The sequence below is a fragment of the Mirounga leonina genome, unplaced genomic scaffold (assembly GCF_011800145.1).
Source record: "Mirounga leonina isolate KUSES-001 unplaced genomic scaffold, KU_Mleo_1.0 Mir_151, whole genome shotgun sequence".
Lineage (NCBI taxonomy): Eukaryota > Metazoa > Chordata > Mammalia > Carnivora > Phocidae > Mirounga > Mirounga leonina.
Genome location: NW_023270377.1, coordinates 74,293,477 through 74,311,432, shown reverse-complemented (window position 1 = coordinate 74,311,432; position 17,956 = coordinate 74,293,477). Strand labels below are relative to the sequence as shown.

At 35.6% G+C, this 17,956-nt stretch overlaps 1 protein-coding gene across 2 annotated transcripts in view; it reads left to right on the top strand.

Moving 5' to 3' along the window:
* Window positions 1–16,800, top strand: part of KCNJ3 (potassium inwardly rectifying channel subfamily J member 3) — a 153,432-nt gene extending 136,632 nt beyond the window's left edge. For both annotated transcript variants that reach the window (XM_035008008.1, XM_035008007.1), the window contains one exon: window positions 13,481–16,800. In XM_035008008.1, the coding sequence (XP_034863899.1) occupies window positions 13,481–14,067 (587 nt within the window). In that variant the 3' untranslated portion in view covers window positions 14,068–16,800. The remainder of the gene's footprint in view (window positions 1–13,480) is intronic.
* The last annotated feature ends 1,156 nt before the right edge of the window (window positions 16,801–17,956 follow it).

Below are 17,956 nucleotides of genomic sequence, written 5' to 3'. Positions count from 1 at the left end.
TCTAATTTCTTTTTTTTTGGTGCTTGTTCAGAAGTGATATATCTAAGAATAAACACCATTAATTCAAAGTTTATTAAAATCGGTACAATATATAGGAATGCAGTTTCTGATTATGAATGACACGAAAATTGATACCTATGGGTATGTACGGCCACAAAATGCAAGCTTCTTCACCAACTATTTATTCTATCTTATGATTCCTTTGTGGGCATCTGGCCAGAGAGCTTGATTTCTATTATTCCAAGTAGATTAACTCTCTTGTCTTTTCTTCCTTCTCTCTCTCTTCCTGTTTAGACCTTAGACATATTGTTTTGTAATATTAATAAGCCTTTGGATATTAGACATTATTATATATTGTTTCTCTTAGTATTATTTATATGATATAAATAATTCTGTTCACAAGTGTCAAAACATTCTGCAAAGATATATAAGATAAAATTTCCCCCAAAAATCACCAGGTCAGATAAGAATTTTGCCAGTATCTCTACCATTAACAGAATGTTTGTAGACAGGTCATTTTTCATTTTATTTATTTTTTTTAATTTTAATTTTTTTTTAAGATTTTATTTATTTATTTGAGAGAGAGAATGAGAGACAGAGAGCACGAGAGGGAAGAGGGTCAGAGGGAGAAGCAGACCCCCCGCTGAGCAGGGAGCCCGATGTGGGACTCGATCCTGGGACTCCAGGATCATGACCTGAGCCGAAGGCAGTCGCTTAACCAACTGAGCCACCCAGGCGCCCCTCATTTTTCATTTTAAAATCTGGGAGAAAATCTAGGCTGCCTTAGGAGTTCAACTATATTTTAAGATAAACTTTAGGGAGTTCAGTTATCATTTCCTTTTAGAAAATGTCAATCTTAAGGAAGTTTCTGATTGCATCCCATATGCTATCTGCTTCAGCATTTTTATATTGTGGCTTTTTTAAAGTGATTTTCTTTTGTTAAAAAATTAAAGTGAATTAAAATGATATCAAAGAAGCTGAGAAACCATGTGGTTTAGGGAAACTTTTTTAAAAATCCTAGTATAATTCACATATAGTGTTATGTTAATTTCAGGTGTACAATATAGTGATTCAGTAATTCTCTACATTATTCAGTGCTCATCCCAATAAGTGTACTCTTCTTCCCTTCACCTCTTTCACCCATCCCCCATTAATCTCCCCTCTGGCAACCACCAATTTGTTCTCTGTATTTGAGTCTGGTTTTTTGTTTGTCTTTTTTTCTTTGTTCATTTATTTTGTTTCTTAAATTCCACATGAGTGAAATCATAGGGTATTTATCTTACTCTGACTGATTTGTTTCACTTAGCATTAATACCCTGTAGATCCATCCATGCTGTTGCAAATGGCAGGATTTCATTCTTTATTATGGCTGAGTAATGTGTATACACACAATATACATACACACACACACCCCACTTCTTTATCCACTTATCTATTGGTGGGCACTTGGGTTGCTTCCATATTTTGACTATTGTAAATTATGCTGCTGCAATAAACATAGACGTGCATATATCTTTTCAGATAGATCTCTGTTTTTTTCATATTCTTTGGGTAAATACCTGGTAGTGCAATTATTGGATCATGTGGTAATTCTGTTTTTAAATTTTTGAGGAACCTCCATACTGTTTTCCACAGTGTCTGCACCAGTTTGCATTCCCACCAACAGTGCAGTAGGGTTCCTCTTTTCCACATACTTGCCAAAACTTGCTGTTTCTTTTGTTTTTGATTTTAGCCATTCTGACAGCTATGAGGTGATATCTCATTGGAGTTTTGCTTTGTATTTCCCTGATGATGAGTGATGTTGATAGGGAAACTTAATACTTTAATTTTTAAACACCTGTTTACGTCATGGCAGAAAATGAAATGGTTTCATAAGACAGACATGTACATGTTAAAGCCAATCATTCAGTTTTCTTTTAAAATACATGTGCTAAATATCATATGTTTGTGATTATTACTTCGAAGTGACATTTTCACATCTATAATAAAAAGCACTCGGTAATAGTGTCCATAAAATTATAGAGACTTTATTTTACATTTCAATAAGTTTCTATAAATAACTTCAGAGCAAAAATTAGAAGCGAAATTCTCTTTTTATTGCAAAGCACGGAACCAGAATAACTGTTGAATTGTAAATATTTATCCAGGTTCTGTTCTAAGCCTGCAAGCAAACAAAAAAAAAATATTTGAATTTCTGCCAAAGGAGACGTTAAAAAATAGCTATAGTTTGAGACTGAAAAGATATAGCAGCCTATACAAAAAGTAAGCCTTACAACTTTGGGAGAAAACAAGTTTTCAATTATCAGGTAAAAATGGATATACTGCATTTTCTAAAATGAACAGTTACAGTGGCATGAGGGATAGAAATTTCACCAAAGCTTTAGATTTAACTAGAGGTCAAGTATTCAAGTGTATCAAAATATCCAATTACTTTAATTATGTGGCTTAATGGTTAAATGCAAATAAATCTAACCTCTCTAGAAAATATATCTAGAAATACATCTGTCCATCATATTTTCACAAAAAGGTGAGGGAAAAACTAACTGGTTACCACTGAATGTGATTTATGAGCAAGTGTCTCTTGCTTCTTTGTGGCAGAAGAGTCATTCATATTTTATATAGTGATTATATATAATTTATTTTTATATTCTCCCCTGCCCCACTTCACTAATCAAAATAAGAAGTTCTTAGTATCATTATGTCCCTTGCATTTTTGTTAGTGACCTCTTCTAGTGGATCTGGCAATCTAGTAGATTACTGACCAGTATGAGAGTTCTGTGTCATTCAAAAAGTTGACTTCTCCAGCACTGACATTTTTAACTTTCCTATTCTTCCTGTTCCTCCATTCCTCCTAGTATCTCTCCTGAAGAATGCATTGAGCATCTAATACCTGGCACAGTGTTGGATACTAGAGATGCCAAGGTAGATAAGAGCTCCCTTAAGAAGCTTATTCCAATCTGATATGTGTTTGTAACCACAGCGAATGGACAAATAGAAACTGTGTCTTAGAGACGCCCGGGTGGCTCAGTCGGTTAAGCGTCTGCCTTCGGCTCAGGTCATGATCCCAGGGTCCTGGGATCAAGCCCCATATCGGGCTCCCTGCTTGGCGAGGAGTCTGCTTCTCCCTCTCCCTCTCTCTGCAGCTCCCCTACTTGTGCTCTCTCTGTTAAATAAATTAATAAAATCTTTAAAAAAAAAAAAAAAAGCAACTGTGTCTTAAATTCCGGTGCAGCTGGTTGTGCTTTTGCATATGCTCTTTACCCAGCCCACAATGTGTCTTTCTCACACGGTAGACAGGGACCGTGTAACAAACTACTACTCGCTTTTCGAGACTAGGTTTAAACATAGAGGTTGAGTGGGTTGATCCTTCATTCCATTGCCATAGCATCTTGTCGTTCAGCATGTAGAAGAGTACCTGGCAGAAAAGAGATGTTTAATAAATTAAATGTTAAGTGTTATTACTGAATGAAGTTAATTATGCATGTCACTGAGATATTTATAGTACCTAGTGGCTGAGAAATGTGGCTGTATGTGCCTTTGCACACGTGTGTGTGTGTGTGTGTGCATGACAATATGGTATATTTCAAAGACAATAAATTAAAGTAGAAAGATCAGGAAAGATTTCATACATTTAATGGCATTTGATTTGAGCTTTGAATATGAGGAATTACATCAAGAGGTAGAGAGATGAGAGAGGACATTTCAAGCATTTGATACATGGACCAAGTAATATGTCTGGAACATTGTAATTTTTAAAAAAATTATTTAAAAATTTTTTAAAAATTATTTTTTTAAAAATTATTTATTTATTTGACAGAGAAAGAACCCAAGCAGGGGGAGCAGCAGGCAGAGGGAGAGGGAGAAGTAGGCTCCCGCTGAGCAAGGAGCCTGATGTGGGACTCGATGCCAGGACCCTGGGATCATGACCCGAGCTGAAGGCAGTTGCTCAACCAACTGAGCCACGCAGGCGCCCCTAGAACATAGTAATTTTTAATGGGAAAGCCATCCATTCAAGAAAATTGGAGCAAAATAACGTACAGGTTAAAAAGAATAGCATGGAACTGGAGGGCATGACTTTACACCTTGACTACCACCGTGTCTTGTCATGTGACATTGGACAAGCTATTTCCCTTCCTAATACCTCAGTATCATTATCTATCATATGAGAAAATGAAGACTACATACTTCATAGAATGGTGGAGAGAATTACAATATACATAGAAAATACTTTGGATATAGCATATATCTTTTACTATGTGTTGTAGTTATCGTTAAGAGTTTTTAAAGAGATAAAACTATAATGGACACTTAGTTTTTGAAGGAGCTAGGAAGATATGCTGGTAAGTTTTGCGTTTGTTTCTTATTTCTTGTTTAAATTTTATTTATTTATTTTGTTTAAATATCACATAATTTAAAAGTTTCTAGGCCCTGCCTCCTAATACTATCACATTAGAGGTTAGGATTGCAACCTGTATATTAAGGGGACACAAACTTTCAGTTCATAACCCCATATAAAGCAGATATGAATGACATTTTAAAATACAGTTCTAGGAATATCTTTAAAAAAAACAGGAAATAATATAAGCATTTAATTACTGTAATTTATATGTAACAGTTTTTAAAAGCTGACGTGTGTGTTATTGCTTTAGACAATATTTCAAAAAGTTTTCTTCCCTATGACTAGAGATAATGTTCTTCAAAATAACTAAATTCCAGCATTATCTGAAAAATGTTCTTTTTTTTTTAAGTGATAAATGTATTATATTTGCCCTTTGAAAAACATCTTTTCTGATGTCAGTCTTATAATATGGGGTATTCCCCAACAGTAATTTGGTTCCATCATATTTACGTCATTAAGATGTTTTAGAAGCTAAAAATCCTATTTTAACAGGAGAAAACTATAGAAGGAATAGATTTAGGTAGTTATTGTTCTGGTTCTGTAATGGTCAGTGTAAGGAAACATGTTTTAATTGGTGCCATACAGGAAAAGAGAAAGCCATACTCTCAGAATGGAACATTTCCACTGTTGGGTTAAGGAAACAATAGTCAGTTGAAAGTGTATTGGTCAAATCCTGTAATGCTTCTGTATGAAGTGGGAGCGGAGAGCTGAGTGTAGTGCCTTGTCAACACGGCAGAGAAGTTAATTGTATTCCAAGGGAAGTATTTGCTGCTGTAAAGCCAGTCACATTTGTGCAGGGTACACCATGTTGACAGTGCCAGGCATTACTCTGTTTATATTATAGGTGCTAATGGGCCTTCCTCTTATTTCAGATATATGTGGACAGCATGGTCTATGTCAAATTAATAGAAACCAAATATGCAAAAATTATTTCATTTGCTTGGAGTTATTTCTGAGAAATTGGGTGATCACTAAAGAATCAAAATATATCTAAAATGACCTTTTAGCTAATTGGAACCCCAGTAATGATAATGATTGATAATAGCTACCTATTACTGAGCCTTTCTTATTTACTAGGTAATATAGTAGACCCACTAAATAGATTATATAATTTGTAATTGCAATAACCTTATAAATTATATATCTTTATCCCTTGTAACTGTCCATGTTTTATAGCAATTAAGGTTCAGATAATTTCAATAATATGCCTAAGGTCTTACTAATTGTGTGTGGTTAAAACCACAGCAACCTCAATATTCAAAGCCCACGTTCTTTGGCTTAATATAAGCTTGAGTCTCTTAAATACGTTTTCAACAGGATGACCATGAATTATCTGTCATATTTTCTACCTGCCATTAACTGTTCACACCTGCATTTATATTCCTTTTTGGGAGTCTAACATTTTCTCTGTTGTCATTAAAAATCTATTTTCCTTTCTTTTGTTCTTCTGGAAACTGAGAAACCTGAAGTATTACATTTGAAATCTTTGTTGCTAAGTTTCTTTTCTTTTCTTTTTTTTTAAAGATTTTATTTATTTATTTGACAGAGAGCGAGAGCAGGAACACAAGCAGGGGGAGTGGGAGAGCGAGAAGCAGGCTTCCTGCCGAGCAGGGAGCCCGATGTGGGACTCGATCCCAGGACCCTGGGATCATGACCTGAGCCGAAGGCAGACGCTTAACGACTGAGCCACCCAGGCGCCCTGTTGCTAAGTTTCTTATTGACATTTTATTTTCTAACAAATGTAATTGAGTTTTTCTTCTTCCTTTTATCTTTTAATCTTTTTAGAATTTTTTGACCTAGCTTGAGCAATAATGGCAAGGTTATGTCTGCTAACACATTGTAAGGCCAAGTGCTGTAAATAATAGAGGATAATATTGGGTTGAATGCATGCCAGAAACTTCTACTCTTCTCTAAAAGTGTCTGAGCAGAATAGATTGTGCTTTAAAGGGATTCCATCTACTTGAAAACTGCAGTTTCTGGAAGCAATTTATATATTCTTAATAGCTTTGCAACCTATATCCCAGAGGAGCCTGATGCCATAACCTTAGTATTATTGAACAGTGGTGTACAGTGTCTTTGTTTTTATAAACAAGATTAAAAAAAAAAAAAAAAACTCAAGCATCATATACTTCCTCAGAAAGTTTATAGTTTAAACTTGGGTTCAGCTCAGTGCACCACAACAGAGAGCAGGCAAAGAATGCCAAGTAAGCCTTACAGTTATGGTAGCTTGGGAGATGGGCAAAATTGGGTGAGTACCACAGGGAAGAGGTGGCTACAGACTTTATTTAGTAATGCTCAGAGCAATAACGTAGGGCAGTCTAGGAAATTGCTGGGGATAATAGCACATGCTGCACATGCTAAGCTGTTAGTCGATTCATTTATAAAAAACACTGCCAATTTGGAAAAAAAAAGACAAAAAGACAGATTTGATGAAGAAAAACAATATATTATTTGGCTGAAATTGCAGGTGTGTTGTGTGTGTGTGTGTGTGCATATAAATGAAACTTGTAGCATAGTCAGGTAACCTCCATTTAGGGACTCTTCTGGAAGAAATAAGCAATATTTATTGCACATGCAATTTATACATATCACTTAATTTTATTTAATACTCACAATATCTATGTAAAATTAGTAGAGTGGGCCTTAATTTACAGCTGATGAAACTGAGGATTAAAGAGATTTAATAGTTGTTTTCAAGGTCACACATTAATTAGTAGCGGAACTGGGGTTCAAGTACTTCCTCAGAGTTGTGAGAAGTCAAGATAACATGTACAATGTGCTTAGAAAGACTCTTGGACCCAGTGAGCCCTACAGGAATATTACTTGTTATTATTGTCACCTATCATTAATACTACATGGCTTAATTAGAAGAGATTTTCTCTTTTTCTCCCTTTTGTTTAGTGCACACATAAAACACAGCCACCCTAATGGGAGTTTTCTCTCTTTCTCTCTCTCACTCTCTCTTTCTCTCTCTCAGCAACTTCTATATTAAGGTTTAGATAAATCCTCCGCTATGCAGAAGTTATTGATTATTTGATGTTTTCTGTGTCACAGCATCCAGACATTCCCCTTGGCCTGTGGTTATATTGTGTTTAACCATCTCGTACCCACCTCATGTAGGCGACCGTTTCTGACTAGCAGAAACAACAGAGAATAACTGAATTGGAGGCATTCTGAAAGTTTCATTAAGGACTTGTCAAATAGCAACTTGCTTTGCCATTTTCACTTAAAAAGCTCTCAGACTTGTTATTTGAATGAGTGTTCAGTTCAGTTAAAGAGAAGCCTCCAAGTAGAATCAGGAAGGGGGACAGTCAAAAGGAAAAAGGTTAGCCTCCGTTGCCTCTATCATTTTAGATCAACCCACTAGTGCTGGAATACATTAAGCAGCAATAATAGCTTTTTTATCTAAGAATTAATGCAGAGAATAAATCTTTTTTTTCACAAAATGTTTTTCATCTGAGGATCAAAAGTCCCAGCTATTTCCAGTAGCAGCATCTGTTGCTTTACCAGTTTCCACAGAGATGAGCTCGTGTTGATTTTCATCACATTTGTTCAAGTCTGGAACCTGGTTAAAATACACAAACAGCCGCACTGCCGGTTAAGAGTTGCAATCATATAGTACCCTATGAATAATGCTATTTACCTACCTGCATTTATTTCGATTCAAATGGCATTTGCAATTATGAATCTAAGCATGGATTATTTAAAAATGATTTAGAGTAAGAAGCATAAGGTGAAGCAACCTACAAGGAAGAATACAATGCTACACACAGATTCTTAGGAAACATAATTATATTTACTTTAAATCTTTTCAATTGTATTTTATTTTTTTAACATCATTTTGGGAAAACTTTTGTAAAAAGAGGTAGTCTGTCAATTATGTGTTATCTTAGAACATTGTCTAAACTGCAGATTGACCATCAAAGGCATTTCTCTGTTATCCAACTTATAATGCTTTAATATCACTATCCATATGTTAACTTCACATTAATATTCTGAGTTGAAACCAGATTTAAAAGCTATGATGCTGGATACAAAAATACTGAATCAAAGGAGGGGCGCCTGGGTGGCTCAGTCATTAGACGTCTGCCTTCGGCTCAGGTCATGATCCCAGGGTCCTGGGATCGAGCCCCGAATCGGGCTCCCCGCTTGGCAGAAAGCCTGCTTCTCCCTCTCCCACTCCCCCTGCTTGTGTTCCCTCTCTCGCTGTGTCTCTCTCTGTCAAATAAATAAATAAAATCTTTAAAAAAAGAAAATACTGATTCAAAGGGACACATGCACCTTGATGTTTATAACATCATTATCAACAATAGCCAAATTATGGAAAGAGAATCATTTCTGGATTGTATTTTTTTTCAGGGGTTGGGGGGTAAGTGAGGTCATTTGGTCATTTCTGGATTGTATTTTTTTTCAGGGGTTTGGGGGTAAGTGAGGAGTATGAGCAGAGGCCTCAGTGTCCTGGATGCAAAAGGCACCACAAAGAACTGGGTGGAGGAAGACTGCTCTTTTCCTGTCTGTCTTGGTCAGTGTCTCCTTGTCCTGGGAAGGACCTCCCCGGCTTTGACTCTTGCCCCCTCCCTGTCAAGTCCACAGTGTCCAGGTCACGTAAAAAGAGGAGCCTGAATGGGGATTAAACCACGAGCAGTTTTATTTTATTTTATTTTTTTAAAGATTTTATTTATTTGACAAAGAGAGACACAGCGAGAGAGGGAACACAAGCAGGGGGAGTGGGAGAGGGAGAAGCAGGCCTTCCGCAGAGCGGGGAGCCTGATGCGGGGCTCGATCCCAGGACCCTGGGATCATGACCTGAGCCGAAGGCAGACGCTTAACAACTGAGCCACCCAGGTGCCCCCCACGAGCAGTTTTAATGGTCTGGTTTTCTCTCCCCACCCCATTTTCCCACTGTTAGTATTATTATTACTACAAGAATAAAGGATCCCTGAAGCCTATCCCCTCCTCTCCCTTGGGCCCCCCTTGGCAGGACTTATCCCTACCAACTCCCTGGATTTCTGGGTAAAAAAAAAAAAAGGTGAAAGGCACTGCAGGGGTGGGGGTGGGGGGCTCAAGTGCCAGGGAGTCTGAGGGATGGTGCAGGGGCAGGGCCAGGCCCTTGGGGATTGAGAAGCATCCTGAGGGCTGGGGCTAGAATTTATTATGCTAAATAAGTCAGTCAGAGAAAGACAGATACCATATGATTTCACTTATATGTGGAATTTAGGAAATGAAACAGATGAACATGGGGGAATAAAAAGAGAGAAGCAAAGCATGAAACAGACTCTTAAATATAGAGAACAAATTGAGGGTTACTAGAGGGGAAGCAGACAGAGGAATGGGTTAAATGGGTGGTGAGGATGAAGGAGGGCACTTGTGAAGAGCACTGGGTATATAAGTGATGAATCACAGAATTCTACTACAGAAACTAACATTATATGTTAGGTAACTGGAATTTAAGTAAAAACTTAAAAAAGAAAAAAAATCTTAAAATAACTATGATGCTGTTGAATTGGAAATGTTTATATTTGTGTGCCTACATCTAATGAAAGTGTAAAAGAAACAGCAGAAAACAAACGAGGGTTAAAGTGCTGGCAAATGTTCTTGGTATAATTACTAAAGTATTGTCATGGTTTTAGTCACCTTGCTGCAGGCCTTTTTAATACCACCCCAAGCTTCTACACTCAGTCTCCCAAGCTATTACAGATACTTAGGTAGAAAAGAAGAAACCCTAAAAATTGGGAATGTGAGTAATGCACGTTTTTCTATATTTTAAAACATTTTGAATATTTAACGGACATTTCCAAAAAGGGAATTGCTATCTGGTATCTAGCCATTTTTTAATTTAACTTTCTGTATTGCTAATATGGCACAGATTACTAATATGTCAAAATCCCCCACTTACGTTAATGCAGGAACACTAATTTTCAGGGACAGCAGGAAATGCGAATGATCACTACAGAACAGTAAACCCAGCAGTCATTATTAAGCACTGCCTAAATACCAAGCACTGTTTTGTGCCCTTGTCCCAAACTCTCTATGCTTTTATGGGAGGATACTACTCTGCTTTGTAGAAGAGAGAACTGAAGCTCAGGGAGTTTCAGGTAATTTTCACAAGCTACTTAAGTAATGGAATTGACAGCCAAAGTTAATACTTTTCAGCTTTATAAAGATGCTGCCTCACAAGTATTACAGTTTGCTATGGAGGGAAGTTAGTTAATTTCATATAGTAGAATAAAATCTCCCCACCATACTTTTCTGTCAGGATCATCCACTGGCTTTGAGTAACAATGCTTACGGGTATTTGTATGTGAACAAATGTTTGAAATACCTGTTGACATTGTAGATATCATTGTGCCATATGCACCTTAATAATCGACGGCTTGTTTCCCCAAAGTGAAAGTTTTATAAGACTTTATTTCCCCCACTTTTCCCCACCATTTAAATTTCCCCAGTGTTTTTTCTATGATTTCTGATAACTTCACAGGAAACAACTCAGGGTAAGGATCAGCAATGTGGTATGTTATAATGACAAATAATGGGGACAGAATTTTGATTTTTAATTTCATCTTCCCTTCCCAATGTAAAAAAAGTCACTAAAATGAAATGAGCTAAGATGGTGATAGTAATAAAATTTTGTTTCAATATTTACTCACTTACTGTTACAAGTAATTGAACAAAGTTTAGGATCTGAATTTACTTCAACTATTAATATATACATGGATTTATAGTGACCAAAGGACAAACCTACAGACCTATGTTATACTGTGTTGTATTGACTGTTTCCTTACTTCAGATAATTCTCTCCACCATCAATTTTCAGTGGAATAATATTTAAAAATTAAAATGGGGTTATAAAGGAAGTACTACTACTTAGCAGTAAATATATATTTATGATTTTTTTCTTAAATTTAAATTAATATCCTGGGCTGGAAAGATCCATAAAGAATTTACGAGAGTGATTGCTTTTGGAGAGAAACAAAAGGGTACTTCTTTAAACAAATATATGGTACTTATTTATTTTATTTTTTGTGACTTAATGGGTAGGTACATTGATAGTTGTCATTTATTCTAGGTACTTCGCTAGATCTTTAAACTATTCAAAATAAAGTCCAGTAACTATATCAGGAAGAACATTTTTGAATCTTTTCTGAATAAGTATTGATCTGTAATTTTTTTCATGAAATAGATGCTAGAAAATTGTTTGAAAAGACAGTTGCTACTTTCTAAGACTTACAAATTACTTTTTTAAACTAATTTTGTTATCTCATACATAAATGTTTCCGGGAACAATTCCTGATAAGATGTTGACTGTGAAGACTGGCATTTGGCCTATATCAGATTTTCACTGTGACAGTTAATTTGATAGGTTGTTTAGAATGGGGTTCCTAACTAAAGTAACAGAGACATGATGGCAAAGTAAAAAGAACAACCAAACCACCAGAAATTAGAATAATACGGTATTTTTTCTACAGTCTCCTAGAGCTGTGCCCAAGGAAGGTCAAGGGGTAATCGTTTCTCTGAGCGCTATGTTCCTTATCTTTAAATTGGACATAGGAATATTTTCTTGTTAGGATGATATTGAGAATTAGAAATAATATACAGATAGCACCTAACCCAGTGCCTGAGATATGATCGGCATTCATCTTCTACATCAATTTTTTTTAAAACATCTGGAAAAGGATGGTATGTAAGTGTAATAACTGCTTCCTTGGTGATATATCACCAGTAGTCACAAGGCAAGAGTTTGGAAAGATTCAAGGAAGAAATTATCTTCAATATTGCTTTTCAGTTATGCATTTATCCTAATTTCAGATATTCTTTGTGTGATCACTAGTTGGGGGAAAAGACAGAATATCCCTTTATCCAGACTATTCCAGGCTTAAACACAATAGAAATTATTTTTTATAGAATGACAGAGGGAGAATAGAAATGTAAGCAGAAGGACTGTCATCGTTTGGTTAAATTATACTTAATTTTACAGAGGTGCATTTTCACAACATGTCTATTATTTTACGCTTTAATAGGCTCTACTAGAAGTCTGATAGTAAAAGTAGAAGAAAGTGAATTTTACAACTTACAGAAAATTATATCTTTTGGCTAAAATAAGACTGAAATTTGATAATATGTTTTAAGTGTATTCATTTACTTCCAGTGTTCACGTCTCCAATGAATAGCAGAGGTTGACTGATTTAATAGTAACCCACTCTAAATATATAATTTGTGAAGAGAATATGGTTGAGTAAAAAAGAGTAGCATGAGGTAAATGGTATCCAAATAACATGTAAATAGCAAAATTTTAGATCTGATATCCAGCATCCAGTCTCAGAGATTCCCATAGCAGGAATACAACTGGAAACATCACATTGTCACAGATTACTGATTTTAGCATATGGATTTCTAAGACTTGAGCAGAAGTTCATTCTGGCCTTAAAGGTCCAGAAGAATAGAACCACCGCGATGACCTTCCATTATCCGGTATAAAAATATTTTCAACTTTCTTTAATTAAGCAAATACTCGGGATAGTTATATTTGCTCCCCTTTAATAAGACATTATATGACACATTTTACATTTTTGTATGTTATTTGATTTTGTACTCAGCATCCTGTGATGCAGGTATATTCATGCTTTACAGAAGAGCGAGATGATACTTAGTTAAGTATCTTTCTTAAGTTTACACAGTGGTAAAGTTTGGCTGCGAAGTCAGGTCTGTTTCGTATTATCACATGGCTTCGTGAACAAGGGAAAATGATTTTGTGATTTCTCCACTTCTTCTAGAGACACATATGTTCTGAAATTGATCTGTGCCATTTTTACTTTTGGTTCATGGATGCAAAGCAATTAATTAGGCCTCGATGTACCGTCCCCCAAACATGTACAGTAAAAGTTCCCTGCGTTTTTCATTGGAAGAAAGTATATGTATTAAAACTATTAACATGAAAACTTTTAACATATTCTTTTATTCAGTCTACTTAGACAAGCAGTTCAAAGCTTAAATAAGAAAGCAAAATGAATTCCTTAGGTCAAACTGGCTTTGTATTTCCTTCTACTATGCATAATTTATCAAAGATTTTCTTTTTGCTTATAGGGATGACTTGTCAAGCTCGAACATCTTACACTGAAGATGAAGTTCTTTGGGGTCATCGTTTTTTTCCTGTGATTTCCTTAGAAGAAGGGTTCTTTAAAGTTGATTACTCCCAGTTCCATGCGACATTTGAAGTCCCCACCCCACCCTATAGTGTGAAAGAACAGGAGGAGATGCTTCTTATGTCATCCCCTTTAATAGCACCAGCTATAACTAACAGCAAAGAAAGACATAATTCTGTGGAATGCTTAGATGGACTGGATGACATTACTACAAAACTTCCATCTAAGCTACAGAAAATTACCGGAAGAGAAGACTTCCCCAAAAAACTCTTGAGGATGAGTTCTACAACTTCAGAAAAAGCCTACAGCTTGGGAGATTTGCCCATGAAACTTCAACGAATAAGTTCAGTTCCCGGTAACTCAGAAGAAAAACTGGTATCGAAAACCACCAAGATGTTGTCTGACCCCATGAGCCAGTCAGTGGCCGACTTGCCACCAAAGCTTCAAAAGATGGCTGGAGGAGCAGCGAGGATGGAAGGGAATCTCCCAGCCAAATTAAGAAAAATGAACTCTGATCGATTCACATAACAAAACACCCCCATAGGCATTATTTGCTGTTTGATTTAGTAATAGTCCAATATTTGGCTGATGAGGTAATTCTCGAAGGAATCCGAAAGGTACATTTCCCACCCCCCCCAGTCATATATATGCATATTTGAGAACCCTTTCTTCCCAAGTATTGCCACTGTGCAGAAAGCAAAAGTTATGTAAAGGGAGGACATCCTAAGAAAGTTCTTATTAACGGGCATGTATTATCACATCAAGCATGCAATAATGTGCAAATTTTGCATTTAGTTTTATGGCATGATTTATATATGGTATATTTATATTGTATATTCTGGAAAAATACATATATATATATATATATATATATTTAAAGAGGTGGTACTCTTCACGACATTTCTAACATATGTATTAAGCCAAACATGAGTGGATAGTTTTCAGGGCGATAAAACTATATATGTGTGTGTGTGTGTGTGTGTGTGTATACGCACCCATATGTGTATACACACACACACACACGCACATACATACGTATATATCCGATAAAATTGTGATGTTTTGTTCAAACTTGTAGTTCTTGTGCATGTTTACTTTATTAGGCTAGGAAGGCTTCTGGCATTAATTATTAATACCAAATATTTTAGCCTTAAATTATTTGTCATTTTAAAATCTGATTTAATGTTTTCTGCTGTTTAAGGTCCTGGGAGGTTATCAATTGTACTTTATATGAGGGAGTCACATGAGTCTATGCTATTTATGGCCCCGCATAAATGTAACCATTATATATTTAACTTGTAAATTTTAGAGCATACCAATATGCTAAAAATTTCTTATGATTTTTAAAAGTTGCTAGTACTAGGGAAAAATTGGTTAATTTGAGAATTGGTCCTTTTCTGGACTACTTGAAGTCTGGAAATCTGTTTTGTATATGATCTAACACAAACATGAGCTCTGAACAGATGCTGAATCATTGTAATCATCAGTAGCCAACTTACATTGAATATATCAGAATCTGCTTGAAATTACATAATTAATGTTCCCTGTTTCAAATGAGTCAATTGGTAACATTTCCACTCTTTTTCTGAAATTTCTGTCATTTTAAAAACCAATAATTTATTCTTGAGGAGATACAACAATACAATGAAACAGATGATAAATATTTCTGCTTAAAATATGTATGTCTAAATGAGTCTTTTTTAATGCTGTTCTCTTGTTTGTGGCATTTATGTATCAGGACAGACTTTTTCCCCCATCTGGGGAACCTATCCCACCCATGCCTGTCACTCCATTCAGGAAGAATGTTCTGTATATACCTGAGAGAATTTTAAATTAGATGAATTGAAGATATTTTACCCATGTGGGCTTTTTTGTTTGCTTGTTTGTTTGGTAAACACTGATTTTATGGGTGTCTTGGATCCCTGGCCTACCAAAGTAATTTTAGCAGTACTATTTTTCTAACCCCAAGGTCTGATACTTATTACTCATTGGTGGAAATAAAAAGAAACTATTGCTCAGAAGAACACCTACAAAATAAAGATTTGGAATGCAGAGATTTTTATGAAAATTTATAAGTGCTCCTTATCAAAATATCATGGATTTTCCTATAAAATTTCTTTGGGCATTGCATTGTAAGTCTCTCCAGAATTAAGCTATTTCTCCTTATTAATATCTAAATCCTTAATGGCTGGTTTGGGCTCCCATCATTTCCCATTTTTTAGCAATCCTGTGATGATTTTCTTATTGGAAAATTATTACATCAACAATTCTATCATAACTTCAATGATACCTTCTGGCTACCTCTGTATCAACCAAATTCTGTAGGTGCAAACATATCCCAGGGAATTGTTACTGGCAAAATGATCAACCTTGAGCATTCATCCACTGTGAATAGAGCTAGTTGCTCTACCCCTTGATCCCATTTGCTGGTTATAGAAAATGAAATAATAGCAGAGAGAGAAGGGGGTCTAGGGGGCATGAGACATTTATTATCAGTGGAAGAAACTCCATAGATCATTTAGTCCAAACACTTAACACTAAATAGAGCCATAATTTAATTTGAGGAGTCATTCTATTGTCTTTGGTACCAAGGAGAATATGGGACCAAAAACAAACTCTCTGAATGTATTCACTCATTCATTCAACAAAATTTTTGCATGCCTTTTATGTCCTAGGCAGTTTTAGGTCCTGGAGATTTGGCTATGACTCAGTCAGAGGAGGTCGCTGCCCATTTGAACACTGCATATTGGTAGGAGAGTGGGGAGGGGCCCTGTGGAGACAACACAAATGAGATCATTTCAGATACTCAAAATATCAGTTTAAGGTAAGAAAAACAGGACATCAAAATGGAAAATGACTAGGTGGGCTACGAATTGATTATTTTAGAAGAGGTGACTGGCTTAGGGAGCGAGTGATATTTCAACAGACATCTGCATAATGAGAAAGAACCACTGTTGCCAAAATTAATTTTTCTCAGTGATGCTATTCCTTTATCTTTTCCACATATGTATGGGAAAGGTATGATTTCTGCATGTAATTGCAGTTTAGCGCGTATTGCTAAGTTGATCAGAGGGCCCAGTTTCCTCGGGAGAGTTCCAGTTTATACCTGTTGTACCTGTGTAATTAATAATAGCACTCCCTTTCACTCTTCGAATGTCCTGGTTTGGATGATACATTATATGGTGATTCTATGTTTTTGTTGAAACTAAATTATGAAGTCTGATATATTTGGATAAAAATAAAGAATTGCTTTTTCTTCTCTTTTTGCTGATTTTTTTGATGCCGATCATTCCAAGAAAGATCATCTCCATTTCATATATTTCAGCCTGCAGGACTTCTTATCAAAGTGATTTCATGTAACATTTGTTCAATCTGTATATGACATGTTTTCTCAGCAGTGAAAAGTAATGAATTTTATTGACTGCATAAAACATAAATCTCTGGTATTTCCATTTCAGGAAGTTATAAGAACTCAAATCAAAGAGAATAAAAGTCAACAGAAGCCAGGATAATTGTCAGCCCACCAATGTGGTGACGATTGGAAAGCAAAATGTAATATGTTCATTGAACTGAATAACTCTACTTAACAACTGGAAACTAGTCCCTTTTGTGGGATTTTCATGGTATAGCTCCTGTCATGGTAAAATATTTCATTCTATTTATCAAAATGATGTGAATAAAAGAAATACGATTATTTTAATAATGCCTATCTTCAATTAAAATATTCTTCTCAGCAATATGTGAATAGTTTTGTAAATATATACAAATTAAAAATAAGGATATTTTATCATTAGTTATTTCTGAAAAATCCTTATGTGGTTTTAAATCCATCCATATAGAGCTTTAAATCCTAAGAAATGTATTTAGTTGTCTCGGTACTGAAGAGCCTATTTGTATAGAGAGAACGGGCCAAAATGGATTATTTCTGTTGCAGAAAGAATGAGATTATGGAGAAGGTGGCTTATATCCTATCTGTATATCTGTATTATGAAAAATTTCTACAATTCCATACTATGAAGAGAGTTCAGCTTGACTGCGCAGCACCTCTGTGGACTCTACTTCAGAATTCGTGCTTGAATTACATTGTACATAGTATGCAAGTTAGAATCAAGCTAATTGCATTTTCTGGCATGCAATTAATTATTTAAATGTGCAAGGTCATTTAGGTTACAAAAATATAAATTCATGTATTCAATACTGCACGTTCAGTTTTATAAAAACTATATTAAACTCTCAAAACATGATTAGGTTTAATTTTTACAGTGTGCTCATCAGTTTTCCACTTTCCAACAGTGAATTACTCTTAGTCCTCGATTCAGTTTATCACGAGACTCTTAACTCCTAAAAGACGATTCAATCCATCACAACTCATTCTTTGAGGGTTACTTTTATTTTTATTCTTTATTGGTGAGATGCT